The sequence below is a fragment of the Macaca mulatta genome, chromosome 8 (assembly GCF_049350105.2).
Source record: "Macaca mulatta isolate MMU2019108-1 chromosome 8, T2T-MMU8v2.0, whole genome shotgun sequence".
Classification (NCBI taxonomy): domain Eukaryota; kingdom Metazoa; phylum Chordata; class Mammalia; order Primates; family Cercopithecidae; genus Macaca; species Macaca mulatta.
The window spans coordinates 35,278,523-35,302,455 of record NC_133413.1 but is presented as its reverse complement, the minus strand read 5'-3'; the positions used below and the strand labels follow the sequence as shown (position 1 = coordinate 35,302,455).

The 23,933-nt window shown below is 43.7% G+C and overlaps 1 protein-coding gene across 4 annotated transcripts in view; it reads left to right on the top strand.

Moving 5' to 3' along the window:
* The window catches only part of FUT10 (fucosyltransferase 10), a 114,670-nt gene that overhangs the window by 11,736 nt on the left and 79,001 nt on the right, over positions 1–23,933 (top strand). For 3 of the 4 annotated variants that reach the window (XM_015145152.3, XM_077943430.1, XM_077943429.1), the window contains exons 2-3: positions 1,368–1,720; positions 9,707–10,001. In XM_015145152.3, the coding sequence (XP_015000638.1) occupies positions 1,640–1,720; positions 9,707–10,001 (376 nt within the window). In that variant the 5' untranslated portion in view covers positions 1,368–1,639. The remainder of the gene's footprint in view (positions 1–1,367; positions 1,721–9,706; positions 10,002–23,933) is intronic. The other variant, XM_028852562.2, reaches the window with a different exon arrangement.

Sequence of the window (23,933 nt, the reverse complement as noted above, 5' to 3'; positions counted from 1 at the left end):
ACAGTGCCATTTGCCCAGGACATTGAAGTTCATAGAATATCATAGGGATAAAGGGCATTCTATGGGGGCATTTTTTTCAATCTTTTTTTTTACCTTTTTTTTTTTTTTTGAGATAGAGTCTTGTTCTGTTGCCTACACTAGAGTGCAGTGGTGCAGTCATGGCTTACTGCAGCCTTGACCTCCTGGGCTCAAGCAGTCCTCCTGCTTCAGCCTCCTGAGGAGCTGGGACTATAGGTGCACACCCCCATGCCCAGCTAATTTGTAAAATTTTCTATGCAGACAGGGTCTCACTATGTTGCCCAGGCTGGTCTCAAACTCCTGGGCACAAGCCATCCTCCTGCCTTGGCCTCCCAAAGTGCTGTGATTAAAGGTATGAGCCACTGTACCTGGCCCTCATTTAGTTCATTTTTACAACTTTTTTGAAAAGATCATTTATTTCAGATAGATGAAAATTTTATTTGAAAACTTCCAAAGAATAATATTGCTCCAACAGCCCACTGCTTTATTCACTTGCTGTAAAAGACAAATCATATTCAGAATTGCTTATGCTGTGGCAAAAGTTGGTTTCCTTCGTGGGCATTGGGGCCACATGATCATTATCCATTTTTGATTAAAGCCTGAATCTTTTATTTTCTTCCTAAATTTTATGGGAGTGGGTGGATAGTCCTGGTAATTTTTATTCCATTTCTAAACTCCTTTGAAACTTAGATAGAAGGGAGTGACTTCATGTAACAGTCTTGGAATTCAGTCTTCTGATGGCAGAGAGCATTAAGTGGAAGCAGAATTTTGGATTTGGGATCTGGTTGTAGATTTGGGATCTGGTTGTAGATTTGTCACTCTCCTCTGATGGGCTGGGTGGCCATGAGTAAGTCAATTCACCTCTCTGGTTCCCCTCCCCTCCCCTCCCCCACTCCCCTCCCCTCCCTTTCCCTCCCCTTCCTTTCCCTTCCTTTCCCTTCTTTTCCTTTCTCTGTTGCCCAGGCTACTCACTGCAACCTCCACCTCCCAGGTTCAAGTGACTCTCCTGCCGCAGCCTCCTGAGTAGCTGTGACTACAGGTGTGTGCCACCACACCTGACTAATTTTGGTATTCTTAGTAGAGACGGGATTTTGCCATGTTGGCCAGACTGGTCTCAAACTCCTGACCTCAAATGATCCACCCGCTCTGGCCTCCCAAAGTGCTGGGATTACAGGAGTGAGCCATCATGCCCAGCCTTGATTTCCTTACTTATGGGTGATGTACTAGGACTACATGATCTCAGTGCTTCCTTTTAGTTTAAAACGTTCTATGTTTTTTCATGATCACTCGCCTGCAAGACTACATTTATTAAATGTGCACTATGGCTAATAGATGATCTTTTGTTGCAGAATTTTTTGATGCCTTCTTATTTGGATAAATCTCCAGCTGCTCTGGTGATAGCCTAAGAAGACTGCATGCTGCTTCCTCTTGATGCCAAGCCAGGCCCTCTCGCAACCTCGGATCTCAGTCCTTCATGGAGACCAGGTCCCAGCAGGAATGGCAGTGCAGGAAATTGGCGCCCAGATAGTTCTTCCATGTGAAGTTGTCTCGGGCTCTGGGCTGACGAGAGAACACCTGGTAACCAGGTTAGCCCTCTGTCAGTCAGCTAGGGCAGGGCAGCATGGTGCGGATTCAGAGGAGGAAGCTTTTGGCATCTTGCCTGTGCATCACAGCCACCGTCTTTCTGCTTGTCACACTCCAGGTACCAAGAATGTGGGTTGTGTAGTGTTGATAGCAGGGCCTTTGCCATGTCCCCCTACCCCCTATTTTCTCAAAACTTCAAGTATTTCACTTTTTGTTAATCAGGGGTGTTCAGGATCAGGGGTCTTTCTTTCTTTCTTTCTTTCTTTCTTTCTTTCTTTCTTTCTTTCTTTCTTTCTCTCTTTCTTTCTCTCTTTCTTTCTCTTTCTTTCTCTCTTTCTCTCTTTCTTTCTCTCTTTCTCTCTTTCTTTCTCTCATTCTTTCTCTCTCTTTCTCTCTCTTTCTCTTTCTCTTTCTCCTTCCTTCCTTCCTTTCCCTTCCCCTCCCCCCTCCCCCCTCCCCCTCCCCCTTTTCCCCTTCCCCTCCCCCCTCCCCCCTCCCCCCTCCCCCTTTTCCCCTTCCCCTCCTCCCTCCCTCCCTCCCTCCCTCCCTCCTTCCTTCCTTCCTTCCTTCCTGCCTTCCTTCCTTTTCTTTCGACACAGTTCCACTCTGTTGCCCAAGCTGGAGTGCAGTGGCGCGGTCTCTGCTCACTGTACCCTCTGCCTCCCGGGTTCAAGCAATTCTCGTGCCTCAACCTCCTGAGTAGTTGGGATTACAGGTGCCCACTACCATGCCCAGCTAAATTTTTTGTATTGTTAATAGAGATGCGGTTTCAACATGTTGGCCGTGCTGGTCTCGAACTCCGGATCTCAAGTGATCTGCCTGCCTTGGCCTCCCAAAGTGCTAGGATTACAGGAGTGAGCCACTGTGCTCGGCCAGGATCAGAGGTTTTCTACTGGGAGGAAAACACCTCCCAGTTTTCCTCCCAGTAAAAGACCTCTGGCAGGGAGACCCTTCAAGTTCACCCCCTGACCCCCTTTTTTAAACAGGTGAAACAGGTTTAGTGAATGGACGTGTTAGTCAGAAGAAAAGTCACTGAGATAGAAGGTGAGTTTGAGATTATCATAGGCTCCTGGTTGTAGACAAACAGAAAGTAAAGCTCAGTCTGTCTTCCTGGGTCAAAATTGGATGCCTTCCTCAGAGTCTCCTATTGTTATCACTTTTGAAAGACTGCGTTCTTTTTTTATTTTTTATTTTTTTTTGAGACGGAGTCTCGCTCTGTCGCCCGGGCTGGAGTGCAGTGGCCGGATCTCAGCTCACTGCAAGCTCCGCCTCCCTGGTTCACGCCATTCTCCTGCCTCAGCCTCCCGAGTAGCTGGGACTACAGGCGCCCACCACCTTGCCCGGCTATTTTTTTGTATTTTTTAGTAGAGACGGGGTTTCACCGTGTTAGCCAGGATGGACTCGATCTCCTGACCTCGTGATCCGCCCGTCTCAGCCTCCCAAAGTGCTGGGATTATAGGCTTGAGCCACCGCGCCCGGCCCGAAAGACTGCGTTCTTGGAGAAGCAAGGACTATTCTGAGAACAAGATAGTCTGTATCTTGTAGTAAGTGTAGAACACAGACATCTATATTATAAGTAAATCTTGACATGTGCTTCTAGACCAAGGACTGTATATGGATGAATGAACTGAAATGTGTGCTTAGTTCTCCTACCTGTATCCCTTAGTCAGTTATTCTGAACTTCATTCACTGATTTCTGTTTATTCCTTTATTTATTTATTTATTATTTTTTGAGACAGGATCTCATTTTGTCACCCAGGCTGGAGAGCAGTGGCACAGTCTCGGCTCACTGCAGCATCAACCTGCCTGGGCTCAGGCAATCCTCCCACCTCAGCATCTTCAGTAGCTGGGACCACAGGCTTGTGCCACGGTGCCTGGCTGATTTTTATTTTTTTTCATAAATTTATTTTTTTGCGATGGAGTCTCACTCTGTCGCCCAGGCTGGAGTGCAGTGGCGTGATCTTGGCTAACTACTACCTCTGCCTCCCAGGTCAAGCAATTTCCTGCCTCAGCCTCCCAGGTAGCTGGGATTACAGGCTCCTGCCACTTAGCTAATTTTGCATTTTTAGTAGAAATGAGGTTTCACCATGTTGGCCAGGCTGGTCTTGAACTCCTGACCTCATGTGATCCGCCTGCCCTGGCCTCCGAAAGTGCTGGGATTATAGGCGTGAGCCACCACACCTGGCCTAATTTTGGTATTTTTTTGTAGAGACGGGGTTTCACCACATTGACCAGGCTGGTCTTGAACTGCTGGGCTCAAGCAATTTGCACACCTTGGCCTCACAAAATGCTGGGATTACAGGTGTAAGCCACCATTCCCAGCCCCTTCACTGATTTCAAATTGAAATAAAAATTGGGCAGTGACAGTAAAAGTATAGATATCAGCTCAGATAGATTTTGCACCCATTCATGTGCCAGCCGAGCCGTCCATTTCAAAATCCACAGAACTTTTTTTTCTTTTGAGACAGGGTTTCACTCTGTCACCCAGGCCGGAGTGCAGTGGTATGATCTCGGCTCAGTGCAACCTCCACCTCCCAGGCTCAAGCAATCCTCCCAACGCAGCCTGCTGAGTAGCTGAGACTATAGGTGTGTACTACTACTCATGGCTAAGTTTTCTATTTTTTTGTGGAGATGGGGTTTCACCATGTTGCTCAGGCTGGTCTTGAACTCCTGAGCTCAAGCGATCCACCTACCTGGCTTCTCAAAGCACTGAGATTGCAAGTGTGAGCCACTGTGCCTGGCTTCCACAGGACTTTTTTTTTTGAGATAGAGTTTTGCTTTTGTTGCCTATGCTGGAGTGCAATGGCATTATCTCGGCTCACTGCAACCTCCGCCTCCTGGGTTCAAGCGATTCTTCTGCCTCAGCCTCCTGAGTAACTAGGATTACGGGTGCCTGCCATCACTTCTGGCTAATTTTTTGTATTTTTAGTAGAGACAGGGTTTTACCGTGTTGGCCAGGCTGGTCTCGAAGTCCTGACCTCAAGTGAGTCACCTGCCTTGGCCTCTCAAAGTGTTGGGATTACAGGCGTGAGCCATACCGCACATGGCCTCCATTCCTGTTTTTAGGCAAATGAAATACTTTGCCGCATAAGTAGGGTAAAGATAGGATAAATAGAAAAAAGTCATGTTATGGATCCTATGTTAGTTTGCTATCGCTGCTGTAACAAAATACTGCAGATGGAGTGACTTGCTTCCACAACCAAAATTAGTTTTTTGTTTACAGTTTCAGAGACTGGGAAGTCCAAGATCAAGGTGTCAGCGGATTCTGTCTTCTGAGGCCTCTCTCCTTGGCTTATAGATGGCTGTTTTCTCCCTGTGTCTTTACATTGCGTTCTCTCTGTAATTGTGTGTGTCAAATTTTCCCCTTTTTGTAAGGACACCAGTCATACTGGATTAGGGCCCACCTGTTTTAACTCAGTTACCTCTTTGAAGACCCTGTCTCCAAATATTGTCACATTAGAAGGTACTGGGAGTAAGGACTTCAACATATGAATTTTTTTGGGGTATACAGTTTAGCCTATAGAAGATTCTATAACATAAATTATTTAATTAATATTAATATAAACATCAAAATTTTATAGTTAGCTACACTTAAGCTAAAACATAGTTCTCTGGAGGAAAACTTAGACATTGTTTTCCATTCACATTTAACTATATTTTGTATAAACTGTCTGTAAATTCTTTGGGTATATATGTATATTTATTTTTTAATTTTACTTTTTAGTTGCATAAATAGTTTAGCAATATATATTGGAGTATTTTAAAGCAAATCCAGGACATAATAGCATTTCACCTGGATATATGTTAATATGATTCTCTCACTTTGCAGCTAGGAACATTGAAAAATTTAATGTAACCATATTGCTACTATCACACCCAACGAAATTAACAGTTACTGAATATTCTCTGTATGATAGGCCATGTTAAATTTTCCCAGTTGTCTCAAAAAAAAAAAAAAGAATTTTCATAATGAGTTGGGTTTCTTTTTGAGACACAGTCTTGCTCTGTTGCCCAGGCTGGAGTACAGTGGCACGTTCTTGGCTCACTGCAACCTCCACCTCCTAGGTTCAAATGATCCTCCTGCCTCATCCTCCCAAGTAGCTGAAATTACAGGTGTGCACCACCACGCCCAGCTCAGTTTTTTATTTTTAGGAGAGATGGGACATCCCACCATGCCCAGCTAATTTTTTGTATTTTTTAGAAGAGATGAGGTTTCACTATATTGGCCAGGCTGGTCTCGAACTCCTGACCTCAGGTGATCCATCCACCCGGGCCTCCCAAAATGCTGGGAGTACAGGTGTGAGCCACCACGTCTGGCCCGAGTTGGTTTGAATTTGGAATAAACAAACCTATACATTGCATTGGGTTGGTGAGTCTCAAGTTTTATGTTTTTGTTTTTTTCACTATTGAAAGGTTTGGCCAGTCATGGTGGCTCACACCTGAAATCTCAGCACTTTGGGAGGCCAAGGTGGGTGGATCATGAGGTCAAGAGATTGAGACCATCCTGGCCAACATGATAAAACCCTGTCTCTACTAAAAATACAAAAAAATTAGCTGGGCGTGGTGGTGCATGCCTGTAGTCCCAGCTACTCGGGAGGCTGAGACAGGAGAATTGCTTGAACCTGGGAGGTGGAGGTTGCAGTGAGCCGAGATCATGCCACTGCACTCCAGCCTGGTGACAGAGCAAGACTCTGTCTCAAAAAAAAAAGGCTTTTCTGCCCCACCTTTTATTCCATGTCATGGACTTGTTAAAACTGGGTCATTTGTCCTTTTGACTTTTCTGGAGTGTGGGATTGGCTGATTATGGTTTTATTTCATGCATTCCTTTATTCTGCCATATTTCCTACAATCAGGTAGTGATATCCAAAGGTAATGTCTTTTAAAAAGCTGTTTGGGCCAACATGATGAAACCCTGTCTCTACTAAAAATACAAAAAAGTTAGCAGGGTGTGGTGGCTCGCATTTGTAATCCCAGCTACTCGGGAGGCTGAGGCAGGAGAATCACTTGAACCCAGGAAGAGGAGGCTGCAGTAGGCTGAGATTGCGCCATTGTACTCTAGCCTGGCGACAGAAAGAGAGGGACTCTGTCTCAAACCAAAAAAAAAAAAAAAAAAGGTTGTTTGGCAGAAGAAGAATCTCTCCTTAAAAGCATCTCTATTATTTGGAAATGAACTTATAACTCACATAGTAGATATTGATTTGAAATGTGGAATAAATTTTACCTTTAGAAAGCCTATGGCTTTCTAAAAGCCTTTCTTTTAAGTGACTGGTTGTACATTTTCAGGGGAAGAACGTCAGATGAAAAGATAGTTTGTGGCTACAAGTCATCTCCCGTGGATCAAACTACTGGGGAGAGCCATATTGTTCCATCATAAAAATGCTGAGAGAGCTATTGGCAACAGGCAGACTTTAGTTTTCAGTGATGGCTCTGCTGTTCTAGTGTTGACTTTGGCATCTCAGGTGATCCATGACTTTTTAAAGCCAATATAATTTCTTACTCCTTCTGGAGTGCTACTTGGCTTTCACTCAGTGTTTTTTTTTTTTTTTTTTTTTTTTGGCCTTGGATACCTTTGAGAATCTAATGAAAGTCACGGGCCCTCCCCAGGGAGTTTCAGACTCCATGCAATGCATCGATGATGAGTGGCCTTTATCTAACACCAGGAGCAGCGAGCACATAAAAGAGGTACCACTCTTGGCTGCTAAAAGCAGGACCGAGGGCTGCACAGGGAGTGGCCTCTGTGGCTGACTGGTGGAGCAGTTAACACACAGAAATGTAAATGTGCCTTACTTTAACTGCTTTAACTGCTTTATTTGTTTCATGGTCTGACTGCTAAACTTTCAGTTACATATGGAGCAGATCAACGCTTTCTCCAGTATATTTCTATAATTAGTGCCATATCAATGATCATATTAATAGCAAATCTTGTTTTTTTTCCGGGATGGAGCCTCCCTTTGTTGCTCAGGCTGCAGTACAGTGGTGCAATCATACCGCACTGCAGCCTTGAACTCCTGGACTCAAGCGATCCTCTGGTCTCAGCCTCCTGAGTAACTGGGGCTCTAGGTGCAAGCCACTGTGCTCAGCACAATACCAAATCTTAAAATTTGATGAAAAGGCAGCACTTCTGGAGTTTCTGCTACACTCACCCTGCCCTCCAGATGACTGTTACTGATGTCCAAGCTGTCCAGTGACCCAGACTTAGACTATACTGGAATAAATTTTAAAATGTGGTTGTAAGTGGGAGTGAGTGGAATAGACTCTAGGGAATTTTGACATTAGGTATTATTTCACCATCTCAATGCTCTAGTGAGTATTACTAGAAACATAAAACCCATGTTATTACTACTTTAATTGTAATAAGAAAGAAACCGGTTGGTAATTTATAACTCATTTTCCCTAGAGTACATTCTTTAGTAGTAGTCAGGTAATTATCCTGTCATAGGTTTCATTAAGAGGCAAAACTGGCCGGGCGCGGTGGCTCAAGCCTGTAATCCTAGCACTTTGGGAGGCTGAGGCAGGCAGATCACGAGATCAGGAGGTTGAGGCCAGCCTGGCCAACATAGTGAAAACCCGTCTCTACTAAAAATACAAAAAGTTACCCGGGTGTGATGGCTGGCACCTGTAATCCCAGCTACTTGGGAGGCTGAGGCAGGAGAATCGCTTGAACCTGGGAGGCAGAGGTTGCAATGAGCTGAGATCGTGCCGCTGCACTCCAGCCCAGGTGTCAGTGCGAGATTCCGTCTCGGAAAAAAAAAAAAAAAAAAAAAGAGGCAAAACTATTTCTGGATATCCTATAGACTTTTGAAAATGAGGGGAAATGTATTTGTTGTAAGTGTTTAGTAGAATCGTTGGCCATTCTTGTTGGTTGATATTTGGAGGCTGTGTCCACTCCCTGATCCCTGAAACCTGTGAATATGTTACTTTAGGTGGCAAAAGGGACTTTGCAGATGGGATCAATGTGACCCACTTTGAGGTGGGGGGATTATTCCAAATTATTCATGTGGGCCCCATGTAATCACATGAGTTCTTAAAGATGGAGAGCCTTCCGTGACATGGTCAGAGAGAAGAGGTGACATTAGAAGAGTCAGAGAGATGTAGTGTTGCTGGCTTTGAAGAGGAGGAAGGAGGCCATGAGTCAAGAATGGTGCTGGCTCTAAAAGAAAAGCAAGAAAGAGACTTCTGTCCTAGAGTCTTCAGGGAGGAATGCAGCCCTGCTGACCCCTGGGTCTCAGCCCAGTGAGACCCATTGCAGACTTCTGACTTCAGAACTGTGCAGTAACAAATTTGTGATTGATTGATTGATTGGTTTTTGAGACAAGGTCTTGCTCTGTTGCCCAGGCTGGAGTGCAATGGTGCAATCATAGTTCACTACAACCTCTAACTTCTGGGCTCAAGCAATCCTCCTGCCTCAGCCTCCTGAGTATCTGGGACTACAGGCATGCATCACCATGCCCGGCCGATTTTTTTTTTCTTTTTTTTGACATGGAGCTTTGCTCTGTTGCCGAGGCTTGAGTGCAGTGGCGTGATTTTGGCTTACTGCAACCTCTGCCTCCCAAGTTCAAGTGATTCGATTCTCCTGACTCAGCCTCCTGGGTAGCTGGGATTACAGGCGTGTGCCGCCACCACGCCTGACTGATTTTTGTACTTTTTTTTTTTTTTTTTTTGAGACGGAGTCTCGCTGTGTCACCCAGGCTGGAGTGCAGTGGCCTGATCTCAGCTCACTGCAAGCTCTGTCTCCCGGGTTTACGCCATTCTCCTGCCTCAGCCTCCCGAGTAGCTGGGACTACAGGCACCCCCCCACCTCGCCCGGCTAGTTTTTTTTTTTTGTAGTTTTTAGTAGAGTCGGAGTTTCACCATGTTGGCCAGGCTGGTCTCAATCTCCTGGCCTCAAGTGATCCTCCCACCTTGCCCCACTCCGATGTGCTGAGATTACAAGTGTAAGCCAGAGCACCTAGCTTTAATTTGTGGTGTTTTAAATTACTGTTTGTGGTAATTTGTTACAGCAGCAATTGAAAACGAGTCAGGGGCTAAATCATCAAGATAAATGAGAGATGTGCAAAAGAGAACCAAACAGTTTGACTCTGGTAATAATTGTCTTCTCTTTTAGGTCATGGTTGAGCTGGGGAAGTTTGAAAGGAAGGAGTTTAAAAGTTCTAGTTTGCAAGATGGACATACAAAAATGGAGGAAGCACCTACACACCTTAATTCATTTCTTAAGAAAGAAGAATTAACTTTCCACAGGAAAAGAAAATGGGAATTGGACAGCTACCCCATTATGCTCTGGTGGTCCCCGCTGACAGGGGAAACTGGGAGGTTAGGCCAATGTGGAGCAGATGCTTGTTTCTTCACCATCAACCGGACCTACCTGCGTCATCACATGACCAAAGCATTCCTCTTCTATGGTAAGCAGGGCTTTCGCCTTTCTCCCTTTGTTTGCTGTGGTCTTACTCCAACGCTGAGTTACAGCTTACCACTGAAAAGTGATGGTGGAGCTCCCCTTGAAAACACTTTAACACCCCTGATTTCCTTTGCATTTGCTCTGTGGAAGGCTGGAGCATTTAGCAGATACAAAAAAGAAACAAGCCTGGCTGGGCGTGGTGGCTTCTGAATTCTCTAACACGTTTATCTCTGAAGGGTTGGATAAGGGATTATGATCTTCTAGTTGTGCGTTAAGATGAAGCAAAGTTAAATGTTGAGTTTAATTTCCCAAATTTTAACAGAAGCTTCTAGAAAGATTTCCATTGCATACACACACAAAAATAGATAATATAATGAGCATTTATGTACCTATCACATAGCTTAAGGCATAAAATATTACATGTATAATTGAAAATCAATATGGCCCCTCCCTGACCGATCCCATTTCCCTCCCTGATACTTCAGAGGGAATCATGATATATATGTGTGTGTGTTTGTGTAACAATATATGTTATTTAGACATATAGGAATTATATATACATGTGTGTTAAAGTTTTTTAAATGTTTAAAACTGTTAAAAAAGGTTTTTAAATGTTTAAAACTTTTAAAAAAGGTTTTTAAATGTTGAAGTGTTTTAAATGTTGACTGTAGTACAACCACTTTAGATACTGGTTTGGCAATGTCTAGTAAATGTGAATTCATACTTAATAATTCCACTACTAAATTTATAACCACGTGAAATCTCACATATATACCTGGATTGTTCATTATAGCATTGTTCATCATAAGTAAAGCTTTTAAAGTAATTGAAATGTCCAATAACAGAAAAATGATTACATGAAGTATATAAATTCTTTTTATGTATTTATATACATGAAGTATATAAATGCAATACTATGCAATGATGAAAATGAACTAGAGCTGTGAGCATGAAAATTTGATAAACCTCAAAACTAAGTTACAGATAGGAAGTTACATATAACACTACTCTGCATTGTTTATGTTATTGTTAGAAATCTGTAGTATAATTTTTTTTTTTTTTTTTTTTTGAGGTGGAGTCTCACTCTGTCGCCCAGGCTGGAGTGCAGTGGTGTGGTCTTGACTCACTGCAACCTCCACCTCCCGGGTTTAAGTGATTCTCCTGCCTCAGCCTCCTAAGTAGCTGGGACTACAGGTGCCCACCACCACACCTGGCTAATTTCTATGTTTTTAGTAGAGACAGAGTTTCACCATATTGGCTAGGCTGGTCTCAAACTCCTGACCTTGTGATCCACTTGCCTCTGCCTCCCAAAGTGCTGGGATTATAGGCGTGAGTAACTGCACCCGGCCGTCTGTAGTAGAAATTCATTTAAGAATATGTGATGCTGCTCCAGGGAAAACAACAAGTTGTACACACATATACATACATAAACACATGCATACACATATACACATATATACATACATACACACACATATATACACACACATATACATGTATACATGCATATATACACACATATATGCTGATCTTGAATTGTAATCCCCATAATCCCCACGTGTCAAGGGCGGGGCCAGGTGGGGGTAACTGGATCGTGGGGCAGTTCCACCATGCTGTTTTCATGACAGTGAGTGAGTCTCATGAGATCTGATGGTTTTATAAGCATCTGGCATTTCCCCTGCTGGCATACACTCCATCCTGCCACCCTGTGAAGAAAGTGCCTGTTTCTCCTTTGCCTTCTGCCATGATTGTAAATTTCCTGAGGTCTCCCAAGCAATGCAGAACTGTGAGTAAATTAAACCTCTTTCCTTTATAAATTATCCAGTCTCGGATATTTCTTTATAGCAGTATGAGAATGGACTAATACAGTATACATACATATATGTTCATACACACATATATACACATATACACACATATATACACATATACTTATACATATGTGCACATGCATACACATATGTACACACATACATATATACACACATACACATTTATGCATACATACACGTGGGCATATACATATGTACACACATATACATCTACATAATGCATATATGCATATATACACATATACACATGCACATATGTACATACATATACACACACATACATGTATACATGTATATAAATACATACACTTAGATACATACACACACTGTAATTTATGTGTATATATACAGATTGAGCATCCTAAATCTGAAAAATTTGAAATCTGAAATGCCGCCAAATCCAAAACTTTTTGAGCGCCAATATGATGTTCAAAGAAAGTGCTTATTGGAATATTTTGGATTTCAGAATTTCATATTTGGGATTCTCAGTGGTATAATTCAGGTGTTCCAAATTTTAAAAAATCCAAAATCTGAAAAACTCCTGGTCCTAAGCATTTCTGTTAAGGGATACTCAATCTGTATGTATGTACATATATGTGTACACACACACACACACATTTTTTGTCTATAATGTACTTCTTTGCTTCTCTCTCCCTTTTCTGGAAGCATATAGAATCTTCTCTTTTTCACCAGTTTGGAAATTTAGTAATAACTGCTTTGGTGTGAGTCTGTATCCTTTTACTGAAGTGGGAACGTAAATGTCTGGTTGCCAGGAAGCCTGCAAAACAGTATTTAACTTGGTGACTTTTCCGGGACTCACAGATTTACAGAGTCATGCACTTAATTTTGTCAGCACACTTAAGAGTTGGTTTTTCTGTCTAGGATGGACTTATCTCCAACCAAGTTCCTAGGAGACTTTTGGTTTGACCTTCCATACCTCAGATCCTGTGTTACTCTCCAGTGCCTAAAACTATCAGTGACTCTCATGGAGAACCGAATCTGTGCTGTTTATTACCTTGGCACTCAAGGCTCTGTGTAATCTGACTCCAACCTACCTTCCAAGCTTAACCCCTCTGATTCTACCAACTAAACCTTATGTTCAAAAGTCAAACTGGAATATTCCCCATTTTAGGCATAAGCCACAAATATTCCTAACTTTGCACCATCGTTCATTCAGTTATATGTCCTAGATTGTATTTGTATTTGTCCTGTCAGAATAATCTACTGAATACCGTCCATTTATTTGGCAATATAGATGAATAATATAGTTTCTGATGTCAAAGATTATTATCTTGAGAAAAAGATATGACCCAACTGTAATGCAGGGACAAATGGTATGAGTACCGTGAGAGAAAAGCCAACAAGTCTTTGTGGGTTTCAAAGGCAGGAGAGAGCACCTACTATTGGAGGGATCAAGAAAGGCTTCATAGGCCAGGCACTGTGGCTCATGCCTGTAATCCCAGCACTTTGGGAGGCCGAGGCAGGTGGATCACCTGAAGTCAGGAGATTAAGACCAGCCTGTCCAACATGGTGAAACCCCGTCTCTACTAAAAATACAAAAATTAGCTGGGCATGGTGGTGTGTGTCTGTAATCCCAGCTAAGATTGTGCCACTGCACTCCAGCCTGTGCTGCAGAGTGAGACCTTGTCTCCAAAAAAAAAAAAAAAAAAAAAAAAAAAAGGCTTCATAAGCCCTTCTTTATAAAGTAAGAAATTTGAAGCGGGCCTTGAAGGATATTGGGATTGGATAACGTTGAGATTGGAGGATATTTCAGTATGAAGAACAGCAAGAATGGAGGCATGGAGGAAAACAATTGTGAATAATATCTGAGGTACAGCAAGCAGAGTGGTTGGCTATAGCCTAGTTCTGGGTAAGGGAACGATAAAGATTGAAGGACATATTGGGACCAGAGCTTGGAGAACCTTCAAGGTTGGCTTAAGATTTTTCCATCACATCATAGGATGGTGTTGAGGAGTCAGTCACTGGAGTTAAAACCACCTTTTAAAAGTCAACTCAGGCCATTTGCGGTGGCTCACACCTGTAATCCCAGCACTTTGGGAGGCTGGGGCGGGCGGATCACCTGAGGTCAGGAGTTCGAGACCAGCCTAGTTAACATGGTGAAACCCCACTTCTACTAAAAATACAAAAATTTGCCAGGTGTGGTGGTGTGTGCCTGTAATCCCAGCTACTCGGTAGGCTGAGGCACAGGAATCGCTTAAACCTGGGAGGAGAAAGTTTCAGTGAGCCGAGATCACATCACTGTACTCCAGCCTGGGTGACAGAGTAAGACTCTGTCTCAAAAAAAAAAAAAAAAAATCAACTCAGATATAACACCTACAAACCATTCCTGATGCCTCTCCATCAGATGAATCCTTTCTTCTCTCAATGCCCACAGAGCATTTTATATCTCCTTTATGTCATTTAATTGAGTATCTACTATATATCAGGCACAGTGCCAATCATGAGGAATACAGAAGATAAATAAGGTAGCTATGGTGTTTGGTCTTGTACTATATGACCGTCTCTTCCCTAGTGCAGTGTAGAGTTCACAATAGAGCAACATCAATTCATCTTTGTTCCTCCTCCCACCCACTGTACATAGTGTACTGCTTTGTACATGGTAGGTGCTCAGAAAATATTCTTAGAGACTTATAGTACTTTTTTTTTTAAGATGGAGTCTCACTCTGTCACCCAGGCTGGAGTACAGTGGCATGATCTCAGCTCACTGAAACCTCCGCCTCCCAGATACAGGCGATTCTCCTGCCTAAGCCTCCTGAGTAGCTGGGATTATAGGAGTGTGACACCATGCCTGGCTAATTTTTGTGTTTTTAGAAGAGACAGGGTTTCACCATGTTGGCCAGGCTGGTCGTGAACGCCTGACCTCAAGTGATCCACCTGCCTCAGCCTCCCAAAGTGCTGGGATTACATGTGTGAGCCACCATGCCCTGCCAAGAGTTAGAGTCTTTATGAATAGAGAGACCCATTCTAAACCCGAGAGTCTACCTTCTTTTTTGTAAAGGTGAGAGACTGAGACTCAGGAGTGTTAGGGATGTGCCAAGATTGCAGTGGTTAGTACCATTGCAGTACCCCAGTGGAGAACCAAGGCGTACTGACTCCTGACTGTGTGCTCCTTCACCTAGACCATATTTGTTTTTTGTTTGTTTTGGAGACAGGATCTCACTCTGTTGCCCAGGCTGGAGTGCAGTGGCATGATCATAGCTCACTCCATCCTCCAACTCCTGGGCTCAAATGTTGGCTTAAGACTTTCCATTACATCATAGGATGGTGTTGAGGAGTCACTGGAGTTAGAATAACCTTTTGAAGGACAAAAGGCTATTCCCTTTTGTCCTGCCTCAGCTTCCCAAGTAGCTGGGACTACAGATGCTTGCTGTCATACCTGGCTAATTTTAAATTTTTTTTTTTTTTTCTGAGATGGGGGTCTTATAATGTTGTCCAGGCTGGTCTTGACCTCCTGGGCTCAAGCAGTCTGTCTGCCTCGCCTTCCCAAAGTATTGGGATTACACGTGTGAGCCACTATGCCTGGCCTAGACCATATTTGAATGGACACTCATGACCATAATTAAACCTGAATATTTGGGTCTTGGAATTGCCTGAGGTGCCTGGTTTTTAACAAACAGAATTGGAAATTCAATTTATTTATAAGGTCTATTGAGCACAACAGAATGAAGACAACACACTCTTCTGTCTGAGTGTTCCAAATCCTAATTAAGTAGGTCAATTAAAACTGCGAATGGGATTCTGGGGCAGCAGGATTGAAAAAGAAAATGCTGAAAAAATGGTGGAAGTATCAAAAGCTGACCTAATTAAGGGTAAAGGAAACTCACAGGATTATGTGGCATCGAAGCTTTTGCAAACATTTTACATTTTAAATTTTGTTTGTTACCTTTGTAACCTCCTTGTTTTTCCTTCTTCCTAGAGATGAATCGTTTTCTGAATATAAACATGTTTCTGGAGGTATTAGTTAAAGACTTTAAGCAGTGAAATATGCGAATACTGTTGTCTGGTTTGAGTCTTTGAGAAATGCAAGGATTTAGCTACATTAACAAATCTCTAGCCACCGGTGAAGGAGTTATTTTTTAGACTAGTTTATTGAAGTGAGGAGGAAAAGAATAAAAAGCTTTTTTTTTTTTCCCTTTGAGATGGAGTCTCGCTCTGTCACCCAGGCTGGAGTGCAGTGGCATGATCTGGGCTCACTGCAACCTCTGCCTCTCAGGTTCAAGTGATTCTCCTGCCTCAGCCTCCCAAGTAGCTGATATTACTGGTGCCCGCTACCATACCCAACTAATTATTTTGTATTTTTAGTAGAGATGGGGCTTCTCCATGTTGGCCAGGCTGGTCTTGAACTCCTGACCTCAGGTGATCTACCCACCTTGGCCTCCCAAAATGCTGGGATTACAGGCATGAGCCACTGTGCCTGGCTGAGGAAAGTTTTTAGAAAGACATTGTGGATACAAGAGGAAAAGTATGGAGAGGCTCTGTCACAGGCTGTCATGAGCTTTGGAGCTGGAATCACTATTGTAGTCCCCCGTGACTCGATGTGGTAGAGAGTGGGTATTCTGGTTGAAAAGGTCTCCCGAGTGGTGAAGTATCTCTACATACACCATCTATGGATGATGAATTCCCAGAGACTTGTAATGAAATACATTTAGAACAAGTGAGAGCAGACCTAGTCCATGCTTCCTTTGTTTCAGAGCATGCTTCGGGATTTCTCAGTGCCTTCATGTGATCACATATAATTAAAAAGAGAGGCATGCCTGGGAGGGAGCCTGACTGTTCAGACAGAGCCTCTTGAGAGTCAGACCTCTGCTGCAGTCCTCATTCTTCAATGTCTAGTCAGTTTTTTCAGTTCACCAAGAATCAGTAAAAGTTTAATGAACTGAATGGCATTGACCTACATAGGAGATTCATACTTATAACAAAAAACCAATTTGTTGGTGTCTTTTCATGGGAAAAGGAATACTGATGTTTATTGTTCAGGGTACCTAGTCCTGATGATCGGGTCAGACAGAGAATGGCATTAGAATCATGAGGTTGCTTACTGAGCTTAGAATTATAGTAAACACTTGAGCAATGGACTATCCAAGAAATGAGAAAGCCTCATTAGCTTCCTTTGTCCCTTACAAAGGAGCAGTAATAATGATCACTGTCATTAATTGGTACCTACTCTGTGCCAGGCACCAAATGGACACTCTCCAAGTATTCTTTTTTTTTTTTTTTTCTAGATAGGATCTTGCCTTGTCACCCAGGCTGGAGTGCAGCGGCGTGATATCGGCTCATTGCAACTGCTGCCTCCTGTGTTTGAGCGATTCTTGTGCCTTAGCCTCCGTAGTAGCTGGGACTACAGGCATGCACCACCACACCTGGCTAATTTTTGTAGTTTTAGTAGAGACAAGTTTCACCGTGCTGGCCAGGCTGGTCTCTAATTCCTGACCTCAAGCCATCCACCCACCTCGGCCTCCCAAAGTGCTGGGATTATAGGCGTGAGCTACCGCACCTGGCCACCAGTTGTATCTTTTTGCATTCCCCAGCTCAGACCCCTTCCCTGCTGGAAGGCTGCTGTGGTCTTTCTGCTCTATACCCTTTCCTGGTTCCTCTTCTCCCTCCCTCTCTAGCTGCTTTCTGGAGCCTGTCAGAGTTGCAGTGAGGACAGGGAGGAGAATGAAGGAGACAGGACATTTCTTAATTGGCTGGGTGGCTTTATGTCCTCTGAACCTAGCAGGTGGTTGTAGCTGGTGTCTTTGGGTGGCTCTGGCAGGTGATGCAAGTGAAGTTTTTTTATTCTGGGGTGGTTTCCTGGCATTTGAAATTTCCTTGCTGGACTTGTTGCTTTTATAGTTTCTTTTCCTAGGAAGCTGCATCTCTGCTCTGGGTAGTCATATGGGACAGCTTCCCAGCACCTGGCATTTTGCAGACCACAGCCAGCCTCTTTCTGCAGAGCTCTCTAGTCTCTGTCTCCTCATGGTTACTTTGGAATCTTGATATCTGTCCTTTTAGTTCCATCTCAACATTCAGTTCTAGAATGTCTCTTTGGAGGGTCACCATTTGCCAGGCCCCTTCTGTGTTGGAGAAGCACAAAAAAGGAACAAGTACAGTCCAACATGATTATGTCACCACTGATGGGATAGTAACCTTGATAGATTTCCTTATACCGCCACCCCTGGTCATCTTGTACTGGGTATCTCCTAAGACTTCATGAGTGACATATCTATGACCCATTCTCTGGGGTGGAGATTTCAGCTCATCTCATCCATTTCATGTTGATTCTTACTCGTTTTTTTCTCCAGAAGTTAGCTTTATTTTGGAAACTGTGCATTGAATGCGGATAGTAGATAATTGTCATTTATAGTGTGCCAGATTTAAGACTTTTTTGGGAAGTGGCAAAGAAATGGGCTTAATTAGAGTATTTGGCAGTAACAAAGGTGGACACACAAATGAAGATCGTGGCTAGGCACAGTGGCTCACACCTATAGTCCCAGCACTTTGGGAGGCCAAGGCAGGCATATTGCTTGAGCTCAGGAGTTTGAGACCAGCCTGGACAATATGGCAAAACCCAGGCTATACAGAAAATACAAAAATTAGCCGGGCATGGTGGCGCATGCCTATAGTCCCAGCTACTCTGGAGGCTGCAGTGGGAGGATTGCTTAAGCCTGGGAGGTGGAGGTTGCAGTGAGTTGAGATTGCGCTACTGCACCCTAGCCTGGGCAACAGAGTGAGAACCTGTCTCAAAAAAAAAAAAAAAAAAAAAAAGATGAAGGTCATAACTGAACAACAGATTTTATGTGTATCTGCTCCAATTAGATACCTTGTTTAAAATAGACATTCCATTTTTATTTAAATAAATATAATAATAATTTTTGGGGGATGGAGTCTCACTCTGTCATCCAGGCTGGAGTGCAGTGGTGCGATCTCAGCTCACTACAACCTCTGCCTCCTGGGTTCAAGCGATTCTCCTGCCTCAGCCTCCTGAGTAGCTGGGATTACAGGCACATGTCACCACGCCTGGCTAGTTTTTGTATTTTTAGTAGAGATGGGATTTCTGCATGTTGACCAGGCTAGTCTCAAACTCCTGACCTCAGGTGATCCACCCGCCTTGGCCTCCCAAAGTGCTGGGATTACAGGTGTGAGCCACTGTGCCCGGCCCAAATAATTATTTTTATAGTATTTGACATAAAGTAATCCAGCCCAGGAGCTCTCTCAGGCTTCTCGAATGACCCCACCTCATTCAACTCCCTAGTCCTTATGGTAGCCTGCAAGCCCGCCCGTTCTACCCACACTTCTCCCTTACCATCCTCCTTGTTCCTCCTCCCCATGCTGCTCTGCTCACAGCCCTCAGACATGGAAGCATTTTCCAGCCCCAGAGCCTTTCACTTGCCGTTGCTCCACCTGGGATGCATTTCTGGCTTACTCCTTTACACTGGTCAGATCTGTGCCCAGATGACATTTTCTCAGGGAGGTCTCATTCCTCTCCTTCTCTCTGACATAGTGCTCCCCTCCCTAACCACTCTGAGGACACAAACCCCTGCTGTGTTTTCTTTCTTCATAACCCTTATCACTCCCTGAAGTTCTCTTACTCATTTGGTGACTGGTTTATCAGCCGTAGGAAGAACAGGGACTTTGCTTTGTTCATTGCTGTAGCCCTACTGCTTAGAACAGTGCCTGGCATATGGCAGGCCTCAGTAGACATTGTTTTTCTTTAAAAAAATTAAAAACTTGTAAAAATGGGGTCTCACTGTGTTGCCAAGGCTGGTCTCAAACTCCTGGCCTGAAGTGGTCTTCCTGCCTCAACCTCCCAAAGCGTTGGGATTACAGGCATGAGTCCCCATCCTGGCCAGTAGACATTGTTGAATAAATGATTTTATGCATGAAACGGGCCTCATCCTAGGCCTGATGTAGTGGCTCATGCCTGTAATCCCAGCATTTTGGGAGGCTGAGGAGGGTGGATCACTTGAGGTCAGGAGTTCGAGACCTGCCTGGCCAAGATGGCAAAACTCCATCTCTACTAAAAATACAAAACATTTAGCCAGGCATGGTGGCAGGCATCTGTAGCCAGGCATGGTGGCGGGCATCTTGCTCAGGAAGCTGAGGCGCAAGAATTGCTTGAACCCAGGAGACAGAGGTTGCAGTGAGCCAAGATCATGCCACTGCACTCCAGCCTGGGTGACAGAGCCAGACTCTGTCTCAAAAAAAAAAAAAAAAAAAAAAAAAGCTAAGAAATCAAAACATAGCATATTAAGCATGTTATTTAGATATTTTTGAAGTATGAATATAGATGAAACACCTGAAAGTGTCGGAGTGGTGAGCTCTGGCATGTGAAAATCGGGAGTGGGGATGAGGCAGGACACTGCTGTCTTATGTTATAAGCCTGAAAAAAATCATTTCACTTTAAAACTCTGTGCAGGTATTCATTTGATATAAGTTAGAATTTAACTAACAAAGACATTTTGTCTCAGGAGATAGTTACACAGAAAGGTGGTAAAAAATTATTAATGAATTATGCAATTCCTAGGCTTCTTTGTTTCATAAGATAACTTTTGGGAAATTTTAATTATGTAAAAGACATTAATTCTTTCTTTCTTTTCTTTTTCACGGGTAGGGTCTGGCTCAGTCACCTAAGCTGCAGTGCAGTGGTGCGATCTTGGCTCATTGCACCTTCTGCCTCTCAGGCTCAGCTGATCCCCCCACCTCAGCCTCCTGTGTAGCTGGGACTATAGGCATACACCACCACACCTGGCTAATGTTTGTATTTTAGTAGAAATGGAGTCTTGCCATGTTGCTGAACATCATGGGGCTCACCAAAGCCCGTGTCCTTACACCAAACTAAATCTAGCAAAACCTTATTAACTTACATTTTTAGCTGGAAAGATTAAAAATCAGATGTTGTTGATATGTCATCTTTTCATGAAAGGAAATGAGTATTGTAGGTATAGGAAATATTAATGTCTTGCCAGGAATGGTGACTCATGCCTATAATCCCAGCACTTTAAGAGGCCAAGGCGAGCAGATTGCTGAGCTCAAGAATTCAAGACCAGCCTGAGCAACATAGAACCTCATCTCAAAAAAAAAAAAAAGTGGCTGAAAATCTGGTAGCCCTTTTTTTTTTTTTGGTTAAGAAGTGACAGATGAGGCCGGGCGTGGTCGCTCACACCTGTAATCCCAGCACTTTGGGAGACTGAGGCGGGTGGATCACAAGGTCAGGAGATTGAGACCATCCTGGCTAACATGGTGGAACCCCGTCTGTAACTAAAAATACAAAAAAAAAAAAAAATTAGCTGGGCGTGGTGGCGGGTGCCTGTAGTCCTAGCTATTCAGGAGGCTGAGGCGGGAGAATGGTGTGAACCCGGGAGGTGGAGCTTGCAGTGGGCTGAGATTGCACCACTGCCCTCCAGTCTGGGCAACAGAGCGAGACTCCATCTCAAAAAAAAAAAAAAAAAAAAGTGACACATGAGGCTGGGCGCGGTGGCTAACGCCTGTAATTCCAGCACTTTGGGAGGCTGAGGCAGGCAGATAACAAGGTCAGGAGTTCGAGATAAGCCTGGTCAAAATGGTGAAACCCATTTCTACTAAAAAAAAACCAAAAAACAAAAAAACAAAACAAAACAAAAAAACAAAACAAAACAAAAATTAGCTGGGCATGGTGGTGCACGCCTGTAATCCCAGCTACTCAGGAGGCTGAGTCAGGCGAATCGCTTGAATCTGGGAGGCGGAGGTTGTGGTGAGCCAAGATCATGCCACTGCACTCCAGGCTGGGTGACAGAGCAAGACTCCGTCTCAAAAAAGAAGAAAAAAGAAGTGACAGGTGCCCAAACCTGTCTGGCTTCCCTTCTGGCTGGCGTTGGGAGGCAGGGCACAGATTTCACTACTGCAGCTACAGCAATTGAGGCCGATGGAATTGATGGCCCCCATCCAGGTCTAGGCATATTCTCTGACCCACAGAAATCCTCTGAGATGTGCTGGCAGCTCCATTCTGCAGAGCAGACAACTGTATCTCATAGGCATGCAGAATAAAACCATGTAGCTTTAATTGTTTTGTTTTTCTTTGCTCTCAAAAATTAAAACAAGGCTGGGTGCAGTGGCTCATGCCTGTTATCCGAGCACTTTGGGAGGCTGGGGAGGGCAGATCGGTTGAGCTCATGAGTTTGAGGCCAGCCTGGGCAACGTATGGAAACCCTATCACTACAAAAAGTACAAAAATTAGCTGGACGTGGTGGTACACGCCTATAGTCCTGGCTATTCCAGAGGCTGAGGTAGGAGGATTGCTTGAGCCTCAGAGGCAGAGGTTGCAGTGAGCCAAGATTGTACCACTGCACTCCAGCCTGGTCAATAGAGCCAGACCTTGTCTCAAAAAAAAAAAAAAAAAAAAAAAGGAGGAAAAAATATTAAAACAATTTAAACTTGCATTTTTTTTTTTTTTTTTTTTTTTTGAGATGGAGTCTTGCTCTGTTGTCCAAGCTGGAGTGCAGCAGGGTGATCTTGGCTCACTGCCACCTCCACTTCCCGGGTTCAAGTGATTCTCCTGCCTTAGCCTCCAGAGTAGCTGAGATTATAGGCGTGCACCACCATGCCTGGTTAATTTTTGTATTTTTAGTAGTGATGGGGTTTCAACATGTTTGCCATGCTGGTTAGGAACTCCTCACCTCATGTGATCTGCCCACCTTGGCCTACCAAAGTGCTGGGATTATAGGTGTGAGCCACTGTGCCCGGCCAGAACCATTTATTTATTTATATTTTATTTTACAGATTTTACAGTTGTAGTTTGATCTATCTTATCTAGATTGTTCTAGGTAACAGATTCGAATCCCCTGGCCTTTAAGGAATGTGGGTGCCAGAGAGTCACTTGCCCACTGTTGAGAACCGGTGTCTGTCTCTCAACCAGCTTTGTGTTATATACTTTTTGCATATGTTGGAACTCCCTTGAAATATTAAAAATTTTGCTTCCTAGTGGAGAAAATGACCCCTCAGAAGAAAGGAAGGCAAATACATGTACTGATAATGGAAATGAAGACAAAAGTCAAGTGTTTTAAAACAGCAGTTTATTAGGCAGCAGATAGCAATTTAAATAGATTAAATTGTAGAACATTGGACTAACTTGATGGTTTGCGTCCGTGTGAAATGGTTCACGTGACTCCATGTTTTTTGAAGAAATCATATGCTATAATATTTGAATTTAGGATAATTTGAGGGTGTTTCAGGATGTATCCCTTGCTACTGTCAGAGTCTTTTGTTTATTCATTTATACGATTGATATCTAGAAACGTATTATGGGTTAGGTGCAGGGAGTTATAGTGGCAAACAAAACAGGCTCTGCCCTTATGGAGCTTATGAGATATGTATACAGCATGCCACCAGATAGAGATGAGCATTTTGACTTTAATCAATTAATTAATTAGTTTTTTGAGAGAGGGTCTTGCTCAGTTGCCCAGACTGGAGTGCTGTGGCATGATGATAGCTCACTGCTGCCTGGAACTCCCAGGCTCAAGAAATCCTCCTGCCCCAGCCTCCTGAGTAGCTAGGACTACAGGCACATGCCACCATGCTTGGCTAATTTTTAATTTTTCACAGAGACATGGTCTCAATATGTTACCTTAGCTGGTTTTGAACTCCTGAGCTCAAGTGATCCTCCTGCCTCAGCCTTCCAAAGTGCTGGGATTACAGGTGTGAGCCATCAGGTTCTGTCGCATTTTAACTTTAGACAGAGTGATCAGGGAGGCCTCTCTGAGGACCTAACATTTGAGGCAGAGACTTGAAGAGAAAGCAGTTTGAAGGTGGAAGGAAGAGAAAGAAGACAGCATAAGATAAGGTTTGAATGGGAGTCAGGAGCCAGGCCATCAGGGTTTCATCAGACAGTGGGAAGTTTGGAAATACTCTTTTTTTTTTTTTTTTTTTTTTGAGACGAAGTCTCACTCTGTTGCCCAGGCTGGAATGTAGTGGCGAGATCTTGGCTCACTGCAACCTCTGCCTACCGAGTTCAAGCAATTCTCCTGCCTCAGCCTCCCGAGTAGTCGGGATTACAGGTGCCTGCCACCACGCCCGGCTAATTTTTTGTATTTTTAGTAGAGACAGGGTTTCACCATCTTGGCCGGGCT